General features: G+C 35.2%; 1 protein-coding gene across 1 annotated transcript in view; it reads left to right on the forward strand.

Moving 5' to 3' along the window:
• Positions 1 to 23962, forward strand: part of PIBF1 (progesterone immunomodulatory binding factor 1) — a 185309-nt gene that overhangs the window by 146866 nt on the left and 14481 nt on the right. The window contains exons 15-16 of the mRNA XM_045839110.1: positions 1705 to 1835; positions 8763 to 8847. Of these exons, the coding sequence (XP_045695066.1) occupies positions 1705 to 1835; positions 8763 to 8847 (216 nt within the window). The remainder of the gene's footprint in view (positions 1 to 1704; positions 1836 to 8762; positions 8848 to 23962) is intronic.

Genomic DNA, 23962 nt, shown 5'->3' on the forward strand with positions numbered 1-23962 from the left:
AGATAATATATCTAATAAGGGTTTAATATCCAGAATGTATAAAGAAAACCTACAACTCAAAATAAAAATTACCTTATAAAATGGGCAAAAGACTTAAATAGATGTTTGTACAAGAGGATATACAAGTGGCCAATAAGCACATGAAATAGCAGTTTTGGCAAGGAAGTCGAGAAACTGGAACCAAGTACATTGCTGGTAGGAATGTAAAATGATGCATCTACTGTGGAAAATAATTGGCAGTTCCTCAAAAAGTTAAATATAGAATTGCCACATGACCCAGCAATTCCATTTTCCTCCCAGATAGAGAGACCCAAAGGAATTGAAAATAGGGACTCAAACAGATACTTCTACACCTGTTCAAAACAACATTAGTCACTGCAGCCAAAAAGTGGAAACAAGTGAAATATCCATCAACAAATGAATGAATAAACAAACTGTGGTATAAACACACAATGGAATATTATTTAGCCATAAAAAGGAATGCAGTTCTGAAACATGGTACAACATGGATGAACATTGAAAACATTACATTAAGTGAAAAAAGGAAACATAAAATGTCAGATATTATGTGATTTCACTTATAGGAAGTACCTAGAATAGGCAAGTTCAAGGAGACAGAAAGTAGAATACAGGTTTCCAGGAGGTAGGAGCGGTGGGTGAAGGAAATGTTCTGGCTTAATGGGTACACAGTTTCTTCTGAGGCTGATGGAAATGTTCTGGAAATATATACTGGTAATGGTTGCATAACATTGTGAATGTGCTTAATGAAATGATTAAAATGGTAAATTTTATGTTTTTTTTATATTTTAACCACAATTTCTGTAAAAATTTTTAATTATACTAGTGATTTAGGTACATAAGTTATCTATTTTATGCCCTGATCAGGTAGATCAGTTGGTTGGAGCATTGTCCCCATACACCAAGGTTGCAGGTTCAATCCTCAATCAGGGCACATGCAAGAATCAGACAGTGAACCCTGGATGGTGTGGCTCAGTAGATTGAGTGCCAGCCTGCTAACCAAAAGGTCACCAGTTTGATTCTCTGTCAGGGCACATGCCTGGGTTGTGGGCCAGGTCCCCAGCTGAGAGCATGCAAGAATTGACCACACATTGATGTTTCTCTCCCTCTCTTTCTCCCTCCCTTCCCTTCTCTCTAAAAATAAATAAATAAAATTTTTTTTAAAGAATTAAGCAAAGAACACAAATAAATGGAACAAAAATATCAATGTTTCTCTCTCAAATCAATTTTTTAAAAATGTTTAAAATTGCCTATTTTACAAACAAAAATGGAAGGAAATATAAAGGCATAAAAATTACTAAATTTTTATTACATTATTTTGAATAAAGCTCAAATAAAATAATTTTATTTTTAGCTAATAGGATATTCATTAAAAGAAGATAAATTTTATGTCACATAACTTCTCAGGCCAAGAAAATGATAAGAAAATGTAGATAACTCTTCCCCCAAATTGGCAACAATATTTTATTTAAGATTTTCTTCTCTATTTACATAGTCTTTATTATTATTATTAAGATAGCTATGTTGGTTAATAATTTCTAAAACTTCCCAATTTATACAGGAAAAGCTTTTCAGAGTAATTAATGTGAGAGCAAGTTGGTGTACTATGTCCATGGTAGAACATTTTGAATACTTTTAGTTTCTTGTAAAACTTTCTAGATTTTAATGAAATCTGTTTTTCTCTAGCTTGACAGGGCCAACTCTCTGTTAAACCAAACTCAGCAGCCTTACAGATACCTCGTTGAATCAGTGCGCCAGAGAGATTCAAAGATTGATTCACTGAAGGAGTGCATTACGCAGCTTGAGACAGATGTCAGGTAAGCCATCTACAGTTCTCTTATTTGAATAATAAAGACGCTGTAAACATGATACTGCTATAAATGAATTTGCTTTGTAAATTGTAAAAAAAAAATAAATAATGTTTGTGGTTTGAAATGTAATGAGTATGGAATTTTATTAAAAAAAAAAAACTAGGTCATAATCACAGTAGCTGTTCATATTCCGCTTAATGTGAGAAATTTTAGCCCGGGCGTAACAAGGCTACATTTTTAACAGAGCACTGCCCACGTGACAACTACCCTGTCCTTGACCCCCTAGATGTGTTTGTGGGTTGCAGGCTGACCAAAAGGAAAGGGGTGCCATAATTACTTTTTAAACATAAAATGTACACATTTGCTTAGATTCATATTGACTTTGCCAAGGAATTTGTAAGCTTTTTCTCCCCTGAATCTTTAACCCATGAATTACCTAAATGTAAATAAATAAATTTCTTTCACTTCCTTAGATTGAACTTGTTTTCTTACATGGTACTTATCTAAAAGACTTGCCTCATTTAATAATTGTCCAAATTCTTGACATGTTTATCTATACAATGACTTTAGTCTCTAAGTTGCAGTAAAAGAATGCCACTGTATACATCGAGAAGTTTTAACTTGTGGATGGTTGGTTAATTGGGTTGTTATTAGACTTGAAGATTATTAGACTAAATTATTATAATATACAATTTATTAATCAGTTCATAAATATTGAAGCCGAGAATTAGATGAGAGTAGAAATTGTTAAATTAAGGAACTAGAAAACAAGAGAAGATAGTTATTAAATCCAGGTTTCCTAAGTTATATACTGAATTTTTTGGACCATAAGATGCACCTAGGTTTTAGAGGAGGAAAACAGGAAAAAATTTTGAAGGAAAAATGTGGTAAAATATTTAATAACATAAATAACATAGGCTCCCCCCCCGCCCAGCAAGCCAGGTAAGCTACATTCGGACTATAAGATGCACCCCCATTTTCCTCCCAGATTTTGTAGGAAAGATGTGTCTTATAGTCCAAAAAATACGGTAACTAAAAAAGTAAAACTATTGGCTATTAAGTCCAAAGTATGAGTGGGGGTTTTTTGTTGTTGAATTAGAATAATTATCTTCTCTTGTTTCTACCCTAACCAAAATAATTAGTCCAGAACTTTATGGCTATATTACTATTTCGATGATTTGATAAAATAATTTAAAATCATATTTATGCTTTAATTGTCAACATAAATAACAATTTATTTCTAGATTAAATTTAAATTTAAAAATTATATTTAGAATATATAAAACATCATTAATAAATTAATCAAATGAATTAATTTAACAATTACTTCATAAATAGCTATTGGGAGCAATAGATTCTGTTTTATCATTTCCTGGGTACCTGGTTATCTTAGGGGAATCAAGAAAAGAACCCCAAATGAAACTTTTTCTTCCTATGTTATATATTTCTGTTACAGTTGAAATTTTATATTGAGTCATTTTACCTTTGTAATCTTGGAGGACGAGAGATAAAACATCAGTGGAAAAAATTTTCTCTCTCACAATTACCTTCAAAATAAATTTATTTGAATTTTTTTGCTTAGATATAATTGTATTTGGATTTTTATCTTAGGTAAATATTTAAGAAATAAGATAGCTGAAACTGTTGACTATAGAGGAAAAACAATAGATGGCTACAGGAGTAAAGTATAAAGACGAGCAAATTCAGCCCTACTGAAATTAAGCACCTTTTCATCGAAGAACATAATAACATTTTGGTAGGGTCAAGATTTGAATCCAGATCTGGCTACTTTCTGATTCTGTACTCTTAACCGTTATGTTATACTGCCTCCCTATGTTCTATTCTGAATAAGTGGTAATTTTTCACTAACAAATATAATTAAGGAAGAGAAGCAAAAAGTGGTGTAGAATAATGGTTGAAAGTAGGGCATTAGTGAATAATTGATCATTGTTGAAGCTGGGTGATGGATATGTACATGGGGGTTATATTTTCTCTCTTATTTCAAGATATTTTGTAATAAAGGTTTTTTTTTTTAAACTGATTTTAAAGGGAAGTATAGGCTCTGTAGATAAATTTTATGGGCTCAAGTCCAGCACAGTCTCTAAACCTTGGTTGTTCAAAAGAACTTTGTGTAATGATAAAAATATTTTATATCTATGCTGTCCAGTATCATAGCCACAAGCGACATATGGCTGTTGAGCATTTGAAATGTGGCCAGTGTTACTGGGAAACTAAATTTTTTATTTTACTTAAATTAAATTAGTTTTAATTTCCACTTGTGACTAATGGCTGTGGTATTGGACAGTACAGCTATTTTTTCATCTGTAAAATGAGGTTGGCAGCACCTAATTTACCTGGCTATTCTGAAGATTAAATGATATGTTTTATGATATATTAAATGATATAGCACTGTGCCTATACATTATAAGTGTTCTACAAATGTCCAATATTATTACTATTTATCTTTTTAAAAAGATGTTATTTATTTATCTTTAGAGAAGGGAAGGGAGGGAGAACGAGAGGGAGAGAAACATCCATGTGTGGTTGCCTCTCACATGCCCCCTACTGTGGAGTTGGCCTGCAACCCAGGCATGTACTCTGACCGGGAATCGAACCAGCAACCTTTTAGTTTGCAGTCTGGCACTCCATCCACTGAGCCACACCAGCCAGAGCTATTAGTATTTATCTTACATTTAACAAGTTTTTATGTTGGAATTACCTTAAAAATGAGCAGTAACATTTCTGAAAATATTTTGAATTTGGACAAAAATTACGACTCTTTTAATAACAGCAACACTAGCCATAAAATCAATGCCAGTTATGGGATTTACTACAAAAATATTATTTGTGCTAAACAACTGAGTTCTTTAAAGTTATCTGTGTTTTATAAATATATTGTATAATATTTAGTACATTCTGAACTAATGGCCCATAAGACATGAAAGCTTGCTCTTAACTGAAGCAACTACCTTCTAAAGTGAAAAATTAGGTTGCTTCCAGTACTTTAATTGTGGCCTTTGAGCTATGGTAGATGTGCCCTGATGACATGAGTGAAATGATACCATGCTGTAAAAAAGCCCAGTCAACAAGTCAAAGACAGCAAGATCGATCATTGTTCTATCTCCTGTCACCCCCACTTTAAGCTGATGCCATTTCAAGTGTTGGGGAATTACCCTGGGCTTTTAATACACATCAACCTGGCTTCTTTTCTCATGGTAAATGTCTGTAAAGTATAGATATTAATGTAAACACCAAAGGGTGGTTGTGAAAATTAAATGAAGTATACATATAGAAAGCATCTGGCACATAGGAGAAACTCAGTAAATGTCACTTCCGTTTGTCTTTCATTAACTCAAAATTTAAACATTAGATGACCCATCCAAAAAAGATTACTAAGTGATTATGTTCCTTAAAAATATCTATTCCTCTTTGCCAGGTATTGGTTTTAACAGTAAAGAATATTTATATTAATTGATTATATTTTAAAATGTTTCTCTAGCTTATACAATAAAAACTCTTTAAGAAACTAATTTTATAATTTTCTTAGAAAATAAAAGAATACTACTATACCACATCTACAACTTGCAAATTTAGCTAGTTATACAATATATTCAAGTCTAAAGGTTAGTGTAAATATGCACTAAAATGAAATGATTATAAACATGTTAAAAGCCAACTTTGGAGATATGCCTATTAACTACTTTAAATTCCCCTTTCACTAAAGTAATAATTTGTCCTAAAGGTAATACTGTTAATTCTCCTCCACCAAGCCACAAGAGACAGTCTGTGCTATGTAGTTTGATCTGTAATTCAGAACGGAGGAAAGCATAGAAACAATAATTAGCATAAATTTTATTTCCCAGTTGTCAGTTTTCAGTTTACTCATAACTAGCAGTTTAAGAAGAAAAGAGTACATTGTGAACTTCATTGGTAAGACTGAGCCAGGGTATATTGATCCAGGAAGTTAAGGAACAAGATAGCAAGAACATGTTTTCATATAGCAGGGGGAATAAAGCCATAAACATGAATTCCTGAGTAATAATTAACAGTGAATTGAACAATTACGAGAGTAATATACCACTCATGATAGATGTGCTTATAAGGATATTTGTTTTATAGTTGCTTTATGAGTCACACATAGAAGCTTTATATTTTTAAAGGTTAGTCTCCACTGTTATGAAATGTGTCTTACAGAGACTGAACTTCCATTGAGTAATTACATGCATGCTGGAAGAACACAGTGTAATAATCATCATACTTAGTTTCAGAGACCCACATGTTGAAGGTGGTTACCCTTGTGGTTTAAGACTATATTACATATAGAGAAGGCTAAGCCTTTGATAATATACACCCAGGCATTGTCCGTGGCGTCCATACCGTTTGTGACAATAATGACGTCCTACAGATAGAACACAGTTGCTCTGTAAACCAGTGTATCCACCCACCTTTTGTTCAATGTTACATGGTTCTTTAGCTATTAACTAAGAAATATTTATTTTGTTCTGGAAAAATTAGTCTACATATAAAGCATTTCTAATGAATTATCCAGTTAAAATCCTTTAATTACATCAACATTCCATCCTTTTTACAGTACATTTTATTTCATGGACCTGGTGGTATTTGAGAAAGTGTGTGTGTGTGTGCGCTGCGTGTGAGTATGTGTACGTAAGCACTGTGTGTATGTGTGTACATGTGTATGAACATTAACATATGTCTGTTTTTTGAAAAATCCTATTTCTATTTACTGGATATTTATGTTAATTCTGAAAATATTTTCTAGAAAAAAGACTTTTTCTTTACTCAGCCATGAAAAAAGAATTACTTGGCCATAAAATGACCCTGACTAAAGATAAATTAGAATTCCAGAGTTACAGGTGTATCTGATCTTTACCACGCTTTAGGGACTCCCAGAACATGGCCCTCAGTTTCCTTCATATCATCTAGTTCTCGGTTCTGCAGCTCAGGAAGGTCTCTGACGCATAACTCCGAAAGTCCATTTGTTTTTCTGCCGAGCTGCATTTACCTTTATTGGTATTTAATTACTGTTTTCCTCTGATGCCTGTTTTTTCATCTAAACTAGTAATACTATATAGTATTTATATAGAGTTTTATGTGTTTGATGCTTTATGTAATTATTCATTAGATAATTCTATATCCCTTTGACATGCACAAGTATCATGTTCCACTATGACAGATGTAAAAACTGAGGTTCAGTGGGGGAGTGGGTTGTGCTTTACACCATACAGATGAGTCAGTGGCACGACTGGAAACACGGAATTGCATCTGGTCTTCTTCTCAGAGAGCAAACCAGGGAGCTTCCTCGGGGAAGTTCTCAATTACTAGGAAGGTGGAGAATGTAAGCTTCTTCCTCTTAAGTCCTTGGAATTACCAGTTTTCCCAGAGTACCTACTATAATGCCTTGAATTAAAAAAAAAAAATACTTCATGCCTGATAGTTTAAAAATTCGTGGCTTTCTGTTTTCTTAAAGTTATAACTTCAAACTTCATACCTGTTCAATAAAACGATTCTCATTAACTTTACCTTCATAGACTGTGTTTTGACATTTAAGGAATTCTGTAGCTTAAATTCATCATTGCTTTTCTTGTAATACCGGCTGACTAGATTCATTTAAATGGCTTTCAAAAAATACTTTATTTAATGGTTTTAATTAATTTTTATATGTTAAATAATAAAACTCCAGACAGTATATATAAGATAAGCCTCAAGTATTTACCTTTTAAAATAGTAGGTCCTTAACAATTAGGCTTCTTACCCTTTCCTGTCAGAAAATAGGTCACATCAGCTCTGACCGGTGTGGCTCAGTTGGCTGGGCATTGACCCACAGAGCAGAAGGTCGCCAGGTCATTCTGGTCAGTGCACTTGCCTGGGTTGTGTGTTCGGTCCTCCGTTGGGACGCGCACACGAGAGGCAGCTGATCAATGTTTCTCTCCCCCTCTCTCCCTACCCCTCTCTCAAATAAATTTAAAAAACTTTAAAAAAAAAGAAAATAGGCCACATCGAAAGGAAATTCACAATGCAGACTTAGAAACTAAAGTTTAAACTAAAAATTTGGAGACAAAATTGTTTTCTCAAGTTTACCACAGACCAAATATCTGATTTATTTATCTAACTCAGTTATATACCTAGTAGTTTAGTACGTGGTAAATTATAAAATATGTATTACTTCAGTTTTAAGGATAAATGTCTTAATTTGACTTCCAGTATCTATAGAGTTTTACTATTTTGTGCATAAATACTTCCTTTTTACCTTTCATATATGTCCTGCTTCATCTTTTTATATTTCAGGAGTAAACAGTTATCTTTAAAAATACTAATTTCATGTCCCTACTAGGCAGGAAAATATTCTCAGAAAGCATGTCAGTTGCATTGTCACATGATTAGTAAAAGAAAAAGTCAGCATACAAAACACTAGGTGACTAATCAGATCGAACATTACAGTGGCTGGTCTCATATCTTTATGGGCTATATATCTAACTTATCTTGGGGGTCTGGTGCAGGGAGGGTGTGGAGGGATTGACCAAAAAGAAAAGAGAGAGAAAACAAACAACTCCCAGGCACAGATGACGGTGTGGTGATTGCCAGGGGCAGGGGAGCTGGGGGGATGTGGAGGAGAATTGGGGGGCTAAACGGTGAGGGAAGGAGACTTGACCTGGGCTGGTGCGCACACAGTACAGTGGGGTTAAGCCTTTGTATATGGGGTTAAGCCTTTGTATAATTTTGTTAACCAGTGTCACCCCAATAAATTCAATTTAAAAGAAATAAATAAATAAATATAAATATATTTTTTAATTTTTAAATTTAATTTATCTTTAATTCAAAACATCATATTTGTTTAGCCTTTTGCTATTTAACATTAATTAAATTTAAACCAATAATATGACCTTAAACGTTGGTGTGTTTGTTTTTTTCCAGCAATTTAAATAAAGAAAAGTCAGCTTTACTACAGATGAAGAATCAAATGGCATTAGATTTAGAACAACTTCTAAATCATCGTGAGGTACTGCTTTCATTTCGTTGTAATTTTTACCATTCTAGGACTGATTGACGTCCGTGTTGGGCTCAGGTTATTGGGTCCCAGTTTTCCGTGTTTGTTAATGACTTTTCACATGTGCATCTCACTGTGGCCTGGCCCTTTGTACTCAGCTTGTGATACTTTATTCTTTATGCATTAACTTATGCTTTATTTTTTATGAGTTATTTCTTATTCCAGGAATGCCTCTTCTTGTTAACCCCTTATTGCCTTATTCATATCTGTCATTAGATTTCCACATTATTTAATAATTATTTGTTTTGTCTTTCTTGCACTGGACTGTAAGTTTTTACTGTACCTCTGTCTTACATGCCATTGCATGCTCAGTGACTAGTGTTCAATATTTGTGTTGAACTTTAAAGTTTATAAAGATTTTTTTCCTATGTTTCTTACCAAAAATCTTCTAAATTTAATATAATAAACCCAGTTTTTTAAGTCAGATTCATTGAGGTATAATATACATACAGTAGAATTTACTCTTTTTAGTATACATTTCTATGATTATATTACTAATGCACACAGGTGTGTACCTGTCACCACAATTGATATGTAACGTAGCTCCATCCTCAGAAAGTTCCCTGACACCCACTTTGTAGTGACCCTTTTCCCCAAATGGAGCCTTAGCAACCACTGATCTGTTTCATTCATTTCTTCCTTTTTTTATTGCTGAGTGATATTCCATTGTATGGATGTACCAAAGTTTGTTTCTAAGATTTTATTTATTTATTTTTAAAGAGAGGGGAAGGGAGGGAGAAAGAGAGGGAAAGAAACATCAATGTGAGAGAGAAAACACCGGTTGGTTGCCTCTTACATGCACCTGGACCAGGGACCAAATCCAAAACCCAGGCATGTGCCCAGGAATCGAACTGGTGACCCCCAGCTTTGCAGGATGACGCCCAAACAACTGAGCCACACTGGTCAGGGCTATACCAAATTTTTTAATCCATTCACCAGTTGATGGACATTTGAGGGCATCTATAAATAAAGCTGCTGTGAACAATTGTGTATGTATTTTTGTGTAAAAATAAGTTTTTATTTCTCTTGGTAAATACCCAGGAGCAAAATTACTGAATCATATGGAAGGTGTATGTTTGACTTTATAAGGGACTGCCAAACTATTTTCCAAAGTAACCGTACCTTTCACATTCTCATCTGCAATGAATGCAAGTTCCCATTGCTCAGCATCCTTGCCAGCAGTTGCTATTGTGAAACCTAGTTTTTTAATCCAATGCATTTTTTCCACTGCAATATTGCTGCCTTGTCTTAGCCATGTTTTTACCATTTTGTTACCCTAATAGAGAAAGAAATGCTCAAAACAGATCATTGGTTTATGAGTACCCTGAAGACATTTTTCCAGTTTAGGAAAGATATACCAGCTATTTGGGAAGAAAGTATTGGGAAGGTGTTATGAAGGAGATGGATTTGGAATATTCCTGGAAACACTTCAAAAGTGCATATTTTAGAAATTGTGTCAGAGAGTTGGGGGATTGTCTCTATCTTAGAATTGGCCTTTGGGGTGAGTCCTCTTAAAGGTGTATTTTATATGATGGGTGAAAGAGATATGGAGGTGTACCTGGACTAGATTTTAGAGATGATTTTCAGGTAGATAAGTAGATCTAACTACAGGTTACAGACTAGGAAAAGCTTCTCTGAAGGTGTTCATACTTTTTCTGACTCCCAAAGTTCTAGGCCTTATCTACTGTCATTCATGTCCTAGGATTCTGCCTTGAAATAACTGTCTCTTCACTGTGGAAACCTGATTCATCCACTGTGTAGATTTGCACAAATGTATTTAAAATGGAATATTGAAGAGATAGTAACTACAGACTTCTATGCTGTCATACCAACTATTTTTCATACAGCTGCATAATAAATATGTTTTTCAGAATGGCAATTCTCATGTGATTTTTAGAGAATTATGCTAGACTCTGAAGAATATATAAACAACTTTAATTTATAAATTTTTCACATAATAGTTGGAATTACATTGTTCATGAGTCCAAACAAAAACTAAAAGTTTTACTCAGTGGTTGAAAATTGTATAGGATTAGGATGAAATATTTAAACATGAAAATTAAATACTAGAAAGATGAAACTACTTTCATATAAACTGCCTACTATGAATAATAATAATAATAATAATAATAATAATAATAATAATAAATTGCCTACTATGGTACAGAATCAATGATATTTGCATGGTTCATATCTAATTAAATAGTTAATATTTATGCGCTTGGTGATATCTTCACTTTGGCAATTATATTTTAGTAATCCAACTTTTCTTAATGCCAAACATGTAATTATTTTTCTTTATAAAACAAAACAAAAGTATAAGAAAAAGAACAAATGTGAAACAAGTTTTCAGTCTCTTTCTCAGAAACAGTGTAATGCCAGCTTGCGTAGTGTGAACAGAGGCAAAAGCAAGTATAAACTGCTGTCATGAAACAGAACGGCCATTGACCCGGGGAAGTGTCTGACCATTTACTTGATGAAACAGAGCCTGCCAGATTGATTGATTCATTTTATAGCTCTTGAGGGTCAAGTACTCAAAATAGCCAGTAGGTACAGTTGGAGAGGAATAACTCTAATAAATACAGTTTTTTGAAAGTGAAAGTCAGAGCTGAGACTAGAGTGAGGAAGCAGGACAAACAGGACCTAAGGTCTGGGGGTGTCCACTCTCAGAGACACACACAGTGCAGGGTCAGTGCCCAGCAGCTTGCCCCAGGCAGGATCCTGGGGAAGGTATCTAACATGAGTCATTGCTTTAGTCAGCTAAATATTTAAGTTAGTGATTCATAAAGAAACCAAATGAACACTTTAATTTAAATTTTTTTTTCTTTTTTGCATTGGATAGCTCTAACTTTTCAAGCAGCGTCACTTAGTTGTGATAAGACTGTACGTATGGTCATGTAATATGAAATGAGATCCCCAACTCATTTACATAGTTATCAAGTATGTAGTAAACTTAAAAAAAAGCTGGTGGGGTAAAGCTAGGTTGACAATTTTAGGACATTCAGGACATGGCCACAGAGGGTTTTTATTTTCTTTATTAGTGTTAGCTGAAAATCATTAGTTTAAAAGTAATTCCTCTCATGTTAGGAGTTCACTTGTGAAATAGATTTCTAAGAATGATAAAATTTATTATTGGTCTCCTGTAAATTCTTAGTGTTTATTCATTCAAAAAATGGCTGTGGGTATTTGGAATTATCAGTAGTATATTAGGTGATTTTTATTCTCAACTTTCCTTCGAGAAAATGTATTAATAATAAAATATAGTAAAATGTGAAGAGAATGGGGACAATAGCATTTTTCAGGTTGCCTTTTCAGACTACAAACTTACCTGGAATGGTTAAATATATTAGGTTAAAGGATCTGCACAACAAATACTGAGTGAAAGATGTGATCGTGAAGTGAAATGAGATCTCATACATGTTTACATCGTTCCATTTTACATTTGTAAGTTCCGTCCCTATATTCAGTGAGCACTATAACGCAGAGTGAGGCGGAGGAGGCAAAATATCTCTCCTGATGAAATTCCTTCCATTAAGGTACAATTTAATGTCATGCCCTCTGCCTTTAAAAGATCCAAACAAGATCTGGTGTCATCTCTCTTTGTTTTGTAAAACTATTTAAGGCAGTCTACTAAGTACTTCTATTTATATTACATAATTTAGTCTCGACTACAGTCCACAGAGAGAAATATCATCGTCCCCACTTTTACGGATGAAACTGACGCTGGTAAGAGTTAAGTAACTCAACCGTGATTATATACTTACTGTCAAAACGAGAAGTCTTTTTTTCACCTGAAACAAAAGCTTATGATCTTTCTTCTTAGTCCCATTTAAACGAAAACCCCATGATGACTTGCTTGCTCTGGTTCCAGGAAAATGTTTCCCTGTGTGGATGAAGTTATACCCTTTCTTTCTTGTCAGGAAATGAAAACTATGTAATTTAATGTATTTTCTTTCTTCTTTTCTTTCTTCTTCTTTTTTTTTTTTTTACTTGCCAAAAAACAAACTCAGCTGAATATCTTATCCAGGTGTTATAATCTCTTTTTTAATTTCTTTTACTTTAGATGCCTCAGAAGAACTCTTTTGTTTTATTCCAGTGGGTTGTAATCTCTTTTACCCTTAAACATCTTCACTTTTACTAAGACCTCTTAGGAGTAAAAGTATAAAATATCAAAATATAAACCTTAAGTAAAATGGGTTAAAAAGAGGTAAGTGAAAAGATCAGCTGATAGGATCTGGTTCCTGGGTAATGGCGGCAGGGCTTCATTCACATTAAACATGCGGTTTTGGGTGCCAGTAATGTGGTTCCCCACACTGGCTTCTTTCTCACTGAGGTACCGCCCAGGAGTCTTTTTAAATGGTTTTGTTTTTCATCCATTGTATCTGCTCACATTGCCTCGAAACAAGGCATGAAACAAGACTTGCTGATCACCTTTGGAAACTCTGATTCAGATTTCCTTTGTATATGTTTCTCCTATACCCTTAGAATATAAGCTTTTGCAAGTAGGAAAAATATCTGTAATCAGCTAAATGTCTAATAAAATAATGAGCATAATTTTAAGAACCTGGTATAAAACCCTTTCCCAGCTTCTCTGCAGCTGTGTGAAGGGCAGTGATAAAGCCCACTTGGGAAGCCATTCTAGTATCTCAGAGAGTGGCAATGGTGTCTTCAGCCAGATTGGAGATGATGGTGTCTGACAAGGGGCCGATTTGAAAGCTGTTTAGAAAAGCAGAATCACCACTGGCTGCTGTAGCTCAGTGGATTGAGCACGAGCCTGTGAACCGAAGGAAAACAGGATCATGGGGGCTTGGTGATTGGTTGAATTTAGGGAACAATGAAGAGAGGAGGAATGGGAGCTGATGCCCAGGGTTTTGGCTTCTGTCTTGGGTTTATGGTGGTGCTACAAAGAACATAACAGGTTTGGGGAAGGAAAGTTGAAAAAAATGTCTACATGGATATAACAGAGGAGAGTAAAAAACGTAGGTTCTGGAGCCCATACAAGAGAACTCATCTGGAGACAGAGTCTGAGAGTCACAGCATTAAAATGGTGCTCTACATGAATGTAGAAAGTACTAGATCAAATGACCTAGGAAGAGTAGGTAGAGTGAGAACAACAACAACAAAGGGCCTAGGACTAAATACTCAAGAACAACAATATTTCAGGAATGGACAGAGGAAAAAGCGCTCACACACAGAGTTTGAGGAGTGACCAGACTGATGGCAGAGTCAGGGAAACCTGAAAGAACCATTGAGAAGGGATGGAGTTGCCAGGTCAAACAAGATAAAAAAAAGAAGGTGTGATTTGTATTTAACAAGATGCAGTTTCAGTGGAGCTAAAAACAATACTGCAGTGACCTGATGAATGAACAGAAATTGAAAAATAGTCATAGGAAAAATAGCCCTTAGGATATTTGAATAGGAGAATATAGGATGATCAGGGAGGGAGCATTAGATCAAGAGTGTTTACTTCTCAAAGATGGAGAATACCCAGTTTAAATGATAGAAAGAAGCTGAAACAGAGATGCATTGAAAGTACAAAAGAGAGAATAATCCGTTGAGCAAAAGTGTGGAGAAAGGAGGAAATCCAGAGCAAAGCAGTGGGGTTTAACAATGGGAGTTAAATCCAGAGCAGAGCAAGGGAGGGGCTCCTTTTGCATTTTAAAAAATAGAGATAAAGATTATATTAAGATACAAATAAGTTTGTGACTTGCTAGGAAGAGTTTAGAGAGCCTCATCTAATAAAGAGCTAAGGGGACAGGGTCAGAGTTTTGAGGAAAATTCTCCAAGAATGTTTGCTAAACTAATTATTGTCCTTTTCAGTTTTCTAATAATTGCACTTAGAAGCTGTCAAGTAGAATAATCAAATAGAAAGCTTTAGAAACTAGCCTTTAATATATCCTTAGTACTTCCCCGCAAAAATAAAATTCACTCTGATGGCTGATACGTTAGCCGAAAAAGTACAGAAGCTCTCCTACAATAAAGAACAGTTTTGGAAAACTATCTGAAAGTAGCCAGTAGGCCGTCATACCTAAAGTTTGTCTAGAATACAGCTACTCTTAAAACCCTGGTGGTTGTATTCATAGTAACCTCTGTGGGTATCAAGCCTCTAAGGAGTAATACACATTTGTGGAATGTAAGATCAGCATCTAAGGCCTGGGATTCTTCCACCCTTTCATTCGGTGCTCCTGCCAGTAATATCTCTTCGGGCGCACACGGGTATAATAACCAACCACTCTTTACTGAGGACCTGAAATGGGCAAGGCCCGACACTTGCCTGAATGTTGGACTAACTTCCACTATCCCGGGTAACTCACCTATAACTGCATTGTATGTCCCTTAACAAAAAGCAGACAAACTCTGCAGTTAGCCAGGTTTCTTAAAAGTGAAGTCACAGTATAATTATCATTCTTTGATGGTATGCTGATGTTCCAGGAGTCTAATTCATATGTTCTTTGTGATTTCTCGGAAAGTTTCAAGAACATTTCTGCATCACAAGTGTCCCTTAGGCAATGTACTTCATAAATGGTTCAAACAAATTACATTTTTCTACATGTGTGTCATTCTTTTTGTTTCATACTTAACTGGTTTGAAGTTTTCTTAAGAATACCTATTTGCCTGTTTTTCTTATATACCTACGTAGTTACATTTTACTGTCAGCATGACTAGGAAAAAAAACACTAAGTGGGTAGGTTAATTTTGTTTTCATGAGAATGTAAGTGTTTTCGAGATTCGAACATTTCTCACCATAATTGTGCTCTTCAAGTTAAAACTTGTTTCTGATTGAATGTAAATGAGTATTTTAAAGAAAGACAATTATTATAGTAAAACCTAAAGCATATATACAGTATAAGCCATATTTTCCCTATAGTGTTTTAGAGTGCTTTTTTTTCCCATCTAAGGATATGTGTATTCAGGTCTGAGAAAATTAAGGGAGAAAAATGTTGCAAAAGAAATGCTCATTGCAAATGTTGAATTTACATGTACTTTAAATACGACAGAACCAAACATGTTGTATAACAGTAATAATATCTTTAGTTTTTATAACTTCTTTCTTCCAAAATACTTTAAACATTTTTAGATCAGTATGTTATGCTACCATACTTAAGGATCCATTATAGATGGCTTTCAGTCAGGTGTGTCTAGGAATAAGCAATCAAAGAAAGGAAAAGTTTTAAATTATCCCTGTATAATAAGAGAGGTGGCCTTTGGCTTGTGCCTTCTAGAATTCAAGATGATATTAAGTTTTTCCCCAACATAGGTATTTTTCTGTTCATAAGAAGAATGTTTAATATTTGTATATTACTTTATAGTTCTTTTTAAATTCATTCATTCCACTTAAACCTCACATCATAAGACTTATGATGGTCTTGTACTCATTTCACAGAAGCAACAACTGAATCCATCTGTGGAATGTTAACTCTCTCAATTTTGAGTTACATAAAAAACACTTGAATTTCTTTGAGATTGCACTCTTGTACTTCTGTTTGTGTGGACTTGTACTGAGAACTTAGTAGAACTAGGTCAAATTATTTTGAGTTTCATAAGTACCTTGGCTTCTTCTTTAATCTTTTCATCATCTTCTTTAAAATTACAAATATCTTTGTTGTATCCTGTAAGTAAAACTCTGTCTTGTGTGAAGCAATATAATATCTCATCGTAAAAATATTTTATTTGTGTATATATGCCCTTTTAACTTTTTTCACATCACATTTTCACATCTATTATGTATTGTATAGACCTGTCATTTCCTTTCTTTTTTTTTTTTTAAAGAATGAATGTGTATTTTTCCCACTACATGTTAGAAGTTTGGCATGTTTTCTTTCACAGAGTTAAGTACACTTCTCTTTTTTTTTATCAGAAAGGAACAAGTAAATGACCTCTATCATTTCCAAGCCTGTGTTTTTATGACTCTCCTAGCATAGTAGCAGTTTATAACAAACCAAACAATTCTAGGACATAAGGGAGACACACAGCAAAGCTATAAAACAAGTCTCTGGAACTTGCGGTGGCCAGAAGAGAATATTGACAGTGAGATGAGATGATTATGGCCATAATCCTGTGAGGCACCATCATGGCAAACTTTCCTATAAACTTAACAAGTCACTGACCACATGTCAAGGAGCCAAACTGAAAGAAGGCTGGGAACACAACGTGGAGAACGTGCAGGCAGTGGGTCCTCTGGAAACCAGTGCTCAGAATGGAGGATAGAGTTTGGAGCCTGAAACTGATGATGAAATTAATAGTAAAGGACAGAAAATAGATAGCACCTAGATGAATACTGTTACAGAATGGAAGGCCAGGCACTAAGAGGACATGAACACCAGAACAAAAAACCCAAGTCCAAGGCACTGTTCAGGAATCAGGTGAGCTAAAGGGTCCACATGAACCAGTCAGAACACAATCGAGGTGTCCACAGCTCTGTTGTAATCAGCCATGAAGGTAGATTTCAACTCAGGGGCCTGCTTCAGCATGTTAGTGCTAGCTTCCTCTACCTGGATCACTGTCGAGAATGACCTTAAGATAATATTCAAGTTCAGGAAGAATGTTTCAGGTGATTAGTTATGTCCCCTAAACTATGACAACATAATTAGCTCTCATTCATGTAAACACTTGAGCTCTCGCTAAGCTTTCAGTCGTAGGGTATGGCTCCAGAATTATGTCATCGGAAATGCTTTAGACTAAGAAGTAGATAGGCCTTATTCTGCATTGCTCTACTCAAGACTTCTTTCTTTATTCTGTTCTAGGTCGAAAGCATTTAACTCCAGCAGTTAGTCTGAGGAAAACAATCAATATGATGAAAGAATTCTTTTCAGTCATAAGAGAGATAAATGAACTACGGGCATTCAGGGAAGAAAAGACTTAGATATAAGAAATTCAAAATAGTCATGTGAAAGAGGCAGTAATAGACTTGTTATACGTGTCTCCAAAGGCTGGAATTAAAACCTAATGGTAGACGTTATAAGGTGACATGTTTTGTTTTGCTTCGCTTCATTTTATTATTGTTATTGTTACTTTGTTTTGTATAGAAGCTAGGTTAAATAACTGGAAGATCCCTTATAAACCTGAAATTTTGTGTATCAAAAGACTTGGTAGAAGGTATCCGCCTTCTTATATAAATAATGGCAGGTCTGAATGCAAAGGGACCTGCATTTGAATCCTAGTATCACTTCTTAGCAGCTGGTGAACTTAGCTAAATTTCTTTAAAACCTTCTAAACCTCAGTTTCCTCATCTTCAAAACTGAGGTAATATCTACCTCCTGCTATTTAGGAGAGGTTTAAATTACTGTGTAAAATACTGAACTCAAAACCTGGCATATAGGAGATATTCAGTGAATGTTACTTCTTGTCCTTTCTCTTCCTCTCTCAACACCTAAAAAATTTTTACTCTCCCCTTGAGGCAAAGAGGCAGTCAGTCCTAGGGTGAGGTTAGCCTACAAATGGGCACATGCATTTCGATGGAAAGACGGAGGGACTGTGGAAAACCGTTTGCAGTTGTGGATGCCCATGCTGTTCTCTAACAGTTTGGCCCTACACAATCTGTTTTGTCTGGTATTTACAGTTAGTGCACTGGCACACAAGGTGTGTTTTCAGCTTCATCAAAAACCATACATTAAACTGTGCTGAAATTTGCTTTGATAATAATTTAAAATTTTTATTGAGCACTATACAGAATGGATAACTCTGAATGAAATTAACATTTTCTTTTAAACTATGAATTGTGTTAAATATGATAATGATTTCTTGGTTTGTTTGTTTTTGTTAATCTTTATCTGTTAAAAATCTCTACTGAAGTGTTTACTAGTGAAATGATCTGAGGTCTGAAATCTGCTTTGAAATATTTTCAGAAAAACTGGGAAGGAGATAGACAAAACAATGTTCAGAAAACAATCTGGCAGTTCCTCAAACAGTTAAACCTAGAGTCAGCATGTGACCCAGCAATTCTACTCTGAGCTGCGTGCCCAAGAGAAATGAAAATGTCCACAAAAAACTTGTGCATGAGTGTTTATGGCAGTATTATTCACAGGAGCCACAAGATGGATAAAACCCAAATGTCCATTAACTGATGAATGGGAAACAAAATGTGGTATAGCCATACAGTAGAATATTATTGGGCCATAAAAAAGGAATGTGTCCTGACTGCTGTAGCTAAGTGGGTTGAGCATCGTACTGCAAACTGAAAGATCACCAGTTCAATTCCTGCCAGGGCACATGCCTGAGTTGCAGGCCAGGTCCCCAGCTGGAGGCATGCAAGAGGCAACTAATGGATGTTTCTGCCACACCTTGATGTTTCTTTCCCTCTCCTCCCTCCCCTCCCTTCTCTCTAAAAATAAATAAATAAAATCTTATAAAAGAAGGGATGAAATACTGATATGTGTTACAATATAGAAGAACCTAGAAAACATTAGCAAAGTAAATGAAGACAATCACAAAAGACACATATTATATGATTCCATGCATATGAAGTCTACCACAGGGAAATCCACACAGACAGAAAGTAGATTAGTGGTTGCTTAGGACTTGGAAGTTGGAGCAAGGTAGCATAGAGGAGTGATAGCTAAAGGAATCAGGATTTCTTTTTGAGGGATAAAAATTTTAAGTTGACTACAGTAATAGTTGCACATGTCCATGAATATACTAAAAACCAGTGATTAATACACTTTAAATGGATGACTCCATAGTGTGTTAATTATATCTCAATAAAGCTGCTTATAAAAGCATTAGAAAAATGTTGATAATTGTTGAAGTTGGGCAATAGAAATTGCAGGTTCAACATGCTGTATCTCTTTTTGTAGTGTTGGAAATTTTCATAATAAAATGTTTTTCAAATGCCCATTTAAGTGAAGTTTAAATATTGTATGTGTTGTTTTAAGTAAGGTTAGTTTTTACCTGTGTTACCTCAAGTAGAAGTGATACACAGAATTTCTGACTTATTAGTCATGATGCTTTGTCATTCCTATATAAAAGCACTTACGTTTAACCTGCAGTGGAGCACATATTTTGCATTATACTTGTCAGAGCTATTTTCATCAAGAAATGCCATCTATGTGTCCCCTTGCCAACATCTTTGCAGAGTTTACAACTTTCAACAATTTATTGGCATGAACTATGCAATACTGTTAAGCAGCTGCTCTGCAGTTGAGCTGTTTTAATGTGCACCACTCTATGCAAATAGCTTATTTAAATGGCTAAGATATGTGCTTTTGGATTCAAGACAGCAATATATCCCTTTCATGGAGATTGTTTCTACAATAACAATCATCATCATCTGGAAGCTTCATAAGAATGTTCTTGCCCTTGATTCTTTTTTGAGGAGTAATTATTTTACTACAATATGGGTTGTTCTTGTTTTTTGGGTTTTCTAAAAGATTTTATTTATTTATTTTTTAGAGAGAAGGGAAGGGAGGGAGAAAGATGGAGAGAAACATCAATGTGTGGTTGTCTCTCATGGATCCCCTTACTGGGACCTAGCCAGCAACCCAGGCATGCGCCTTGACTGGGAATTGAACCAGCGACCCTTTGGCTCAAAGGCCAGCACTCAATCCACTGAGTCAGCCAGGGCTGCAACGTGATTTTTATTGCTTTGTTTTGTTTTGGTTTAGTTTTATCCTAAGTTTCCAGTATATGAGAAGATGTAATTCTACATTTATTCATTTCAATGATTGGTTCACTCACTCATACAGAAGTTACTGTAATTTCTTAAGTATTTAATAAACTATTTTGAAAATGAGTATAAAAACAGGTCAGAATTAATGAATATTGTTGTAAATCAGACTATGTTTCAGAATAGTATTTAAAGATCTCAAACAAGGGATAAAAGGAAAAAGAATTGGGGCATGCTACTTTTTCAGCATTTTAATTTTACAATGAATGAGTAATGCTTCCGTAATTTAAAAAACAAACAAACAAACAAACAGGAATTTTTAAATATATTTTGAGAAATGGCTTTTAAATTAATGAAAGATAAGCTAGGAAGAGGCTAGAACTGTCAAAATGAAGAGTCTTCAGATTAGGACATTGCACATTTTGTCATTTTGGAGAAGAAAACCCGTTTTCTACCTGAGAATCTTAAAGTGAAGTCTGCTTTACAGATTTTCTTGTCCACATGTGCAAAGATTGCACTCTTTCATTCAGATGAGTGGCCCATGACAGCAGAAAGAAAACAGTTAATATGCTCATTCATCCATAAGTTGGAACACACAACCGAAGACCATCAGAAACTGCAGGAAAATGTATAGCATAAAAGAGAAAAATCATCATAAGCAAAGAAACTGAACCCCTTCCCCAGAAGAGAAAAAGAAAACTCTGGTGCTGCAAAGAACTTACAAAGTATTGTAATCAGTTTCTTCAGAAAGATTTAAGAATTTGCTACAATCAAAATCAGGAAGTTATTGTAGCAAGTAAAAACGTCAATAGAAGGATGTGAGCAAAAGTTAACAAAGGAAGTTAAGGAATAGCTAAACAATATGGAAGATTCCAGAGAGAAAGAGAATACATACAAAGATGCAGGAATTAGCTTGGCATCATAGTTCTCAGAAATTCGACTTTGGAAGAGAGAAGTACTACCATCAAAGTTCTGAAGGAAAGCCCAATACTTTCTTCCACAGTATCCTCTTTCGGAAACTTACTAGATTATATGCTATCAAATAACAAAAAGAGAGAGATGTAAGAAGTAATGAAGCTTGCCAAGATGTGCAATAAAAAGAAATTTTACAATAACAACTGTGCATCAGACTTAAAAACAGTCAGTACAAAATTGATTCCAGCAAACATTATGATTAAGAAGCTAGATAATCTTTGGTAATATTTTTTTCAAAGGCATATATTGTTTCCATCAAGGAGGAGAAAGAAGGCAGGACTCAAAGAAGTGAGGAGAATAACTCTATAAATCAGGATTGGAATAGGAATAGAATAAATTGCATGATTTTGAGCAATCAGTGCACTCTTAAGTAAAAGAATCCAGTTGAACTTGATACTTGAAATATTCTCCTTTAAACATCAAAGAATCTCTATGAATCTAATTACACTCTCTACTCTGCAGTGAACAGTATTTATAAATCTTTAGATAATACTACAAATAAGCCTACAGACCAATAGGAAAAGGACAGTTACAGGACAGAAGAAAGCAGAATCAAAAACTAGGAAAATGGAATGTAAAAGTCAAGGCCAAACAAAAGCGCAGAATCATTAAGAGATGGAACCAGGCATCAGGAGCCAGGCAAAAACATGGTAAGAACTGAACCAGGTTAAGAGCAAACCCCTGTCAAGATGACTTCCTCTTACCAAAGTTGTTGTGGTAAATTCATCTTCTATTTCTTATGTCAGTTTATTTATTTTGGTCAATTTGGGGTTTTTTAATATATTTTTTTTTATTTTTGGAGAGAGGGGAAGAGAAGGAGAGAGGGTGAGAAACATCAATGTGTGGTTGCCTCTCATGTGCCTCCTACTGCAGGCTGGACCTGGCCCACAACCCAGGCATGTGGCCTGACTGGGAATCGAACCAGTGACCCTTTGGTTCACAGGCCGGCACTCAATCCACTGAGCCACACCAGTCAGGACTATTTTTGCCAGTTTGTGAATTGGGATCTCATGAATGAGTTTTCATTATGGTAGTTAAGGCAGGATGTGTCTTTGACTTCTAACACTAAAATACTTCCACTACATGTGCTTGGCTTCCTCTGTGTTCAGTAGATGATGGTATTTTGGATACTATTTGGTGTTAAAATGGAATTTTCTTTGCTCAAATTTACCATTGATATGAAAGGGACCCATCTGTATGATCAAATATAATGAAACTGAACAAAATTCTTGTACTTCTTATTTTTGTACCCATTGTATTATCCTAATAGAAATTTTACAGAATTTTGTCAATTTTGAGGTGTTCCTTACCTGGATTTCCGAAACCACGCTACGGCTGTTTAATACTATCTGTGAACACAGGCAGTACTTCGACACACCCTGAGTTTGGATGATCCTAGTCTTGACAAAGCAAAGACAAGTGAATTTCTCTTCTGTCTCCTGACCACCTTCAGGGATAATCTGTTTCCTCTAATTGCTCCTACACCAGTAGCAGAGGGAAGCCAAAGAGGAACAAAACTATGGTCTCCTCTAGGGCCTTAGGGTCCAAAGCCTAGTACATCTGCAGCTCCTTCTTTTTCTTCTTCCTTATGCTTATTGTCCTCCTCTCCCCGTCCCCCGCAAGTGGAACCCCCTCTACCTTATTTATCTGCAGACTAGTGGTAGGTAGGGGCAAAAATAGTGGACTCCTTTTTTTTTAAATCTTCATACCAAGATACAAAAGTTATGACCACTAAAAAGAGGTTTGTTCAGGTAGAAACGTTTCTTTTGATAAGCTAGGAGACTGTCCTCTCCCTTTCCCTCTGCTGACCCGGGTGAGTAGAACAGGAGCTGAAAGCTGCCGTAACATTAGACTTGTTTAACATTAAATCAGTGGTCATATATTTGACTCTAAGGGAGCAAACAAATGAAATGCATAATCTGGAAAGCAAAAAGAACCTTCAAAAGGCTCAAATAGTAGTAAAGGGCATGTCATAGTGGCAATGTCTGACGTGCAGCCATTCCCGTGTGCATTGGCCTAGCCACCCCCAGGCTGCAGAAAGGGGAGAGAGGATTCTGGTACCATTTCTTCCAGCTCCGCTCTTAGCCCCAAGATTTATTAACCTCTGTGGCTTAAACTCAACAGCTCTGTTTTAAAATACCTACTCAAGCTAGATGGTTCTAAATAGAACTAATGACAGCCAGAAAAAAAAAAAAAAAAAAAAAAGGGCCTGTAGGAACTTGCTCTGACACAGAGCTGATTTCTATAAACAGATTAGTAGAAGGGAGCAGAACTCTTTCTATCACCATAATGTTCGTGTCTTGGCATGAAGATGAAATAAAATAATAGGAAGAAAAAAAACCTCTAACGCAGCCTACCACTTACTGTTCTACAGAAAGGAGAGTGTAGTCTGTCCTCTGTCCATATGCTTGTGATTGATTGAATCAAATTAATGATTAATCATAAATATCCAGTAAATAATGTTTGGTGCTAAACGTTTAACAATAGGGA

Source organism: Phyllostomus hastatus, unplaced genomic scaffold, assembly GCF_019186645.2.
Source record: "Phyllostomus hastatus isolate PE091 unplaced genomic scaffold, TTU_PhHast_1.1 phas_contig_29, whole genome shotgun sequence".
NCBI lineage: Eukaryota > Metazoa > Chordata > Mammalia > Chiroptera > Phyllostomidae > Phyllostomus > Phyllostomus hastatus.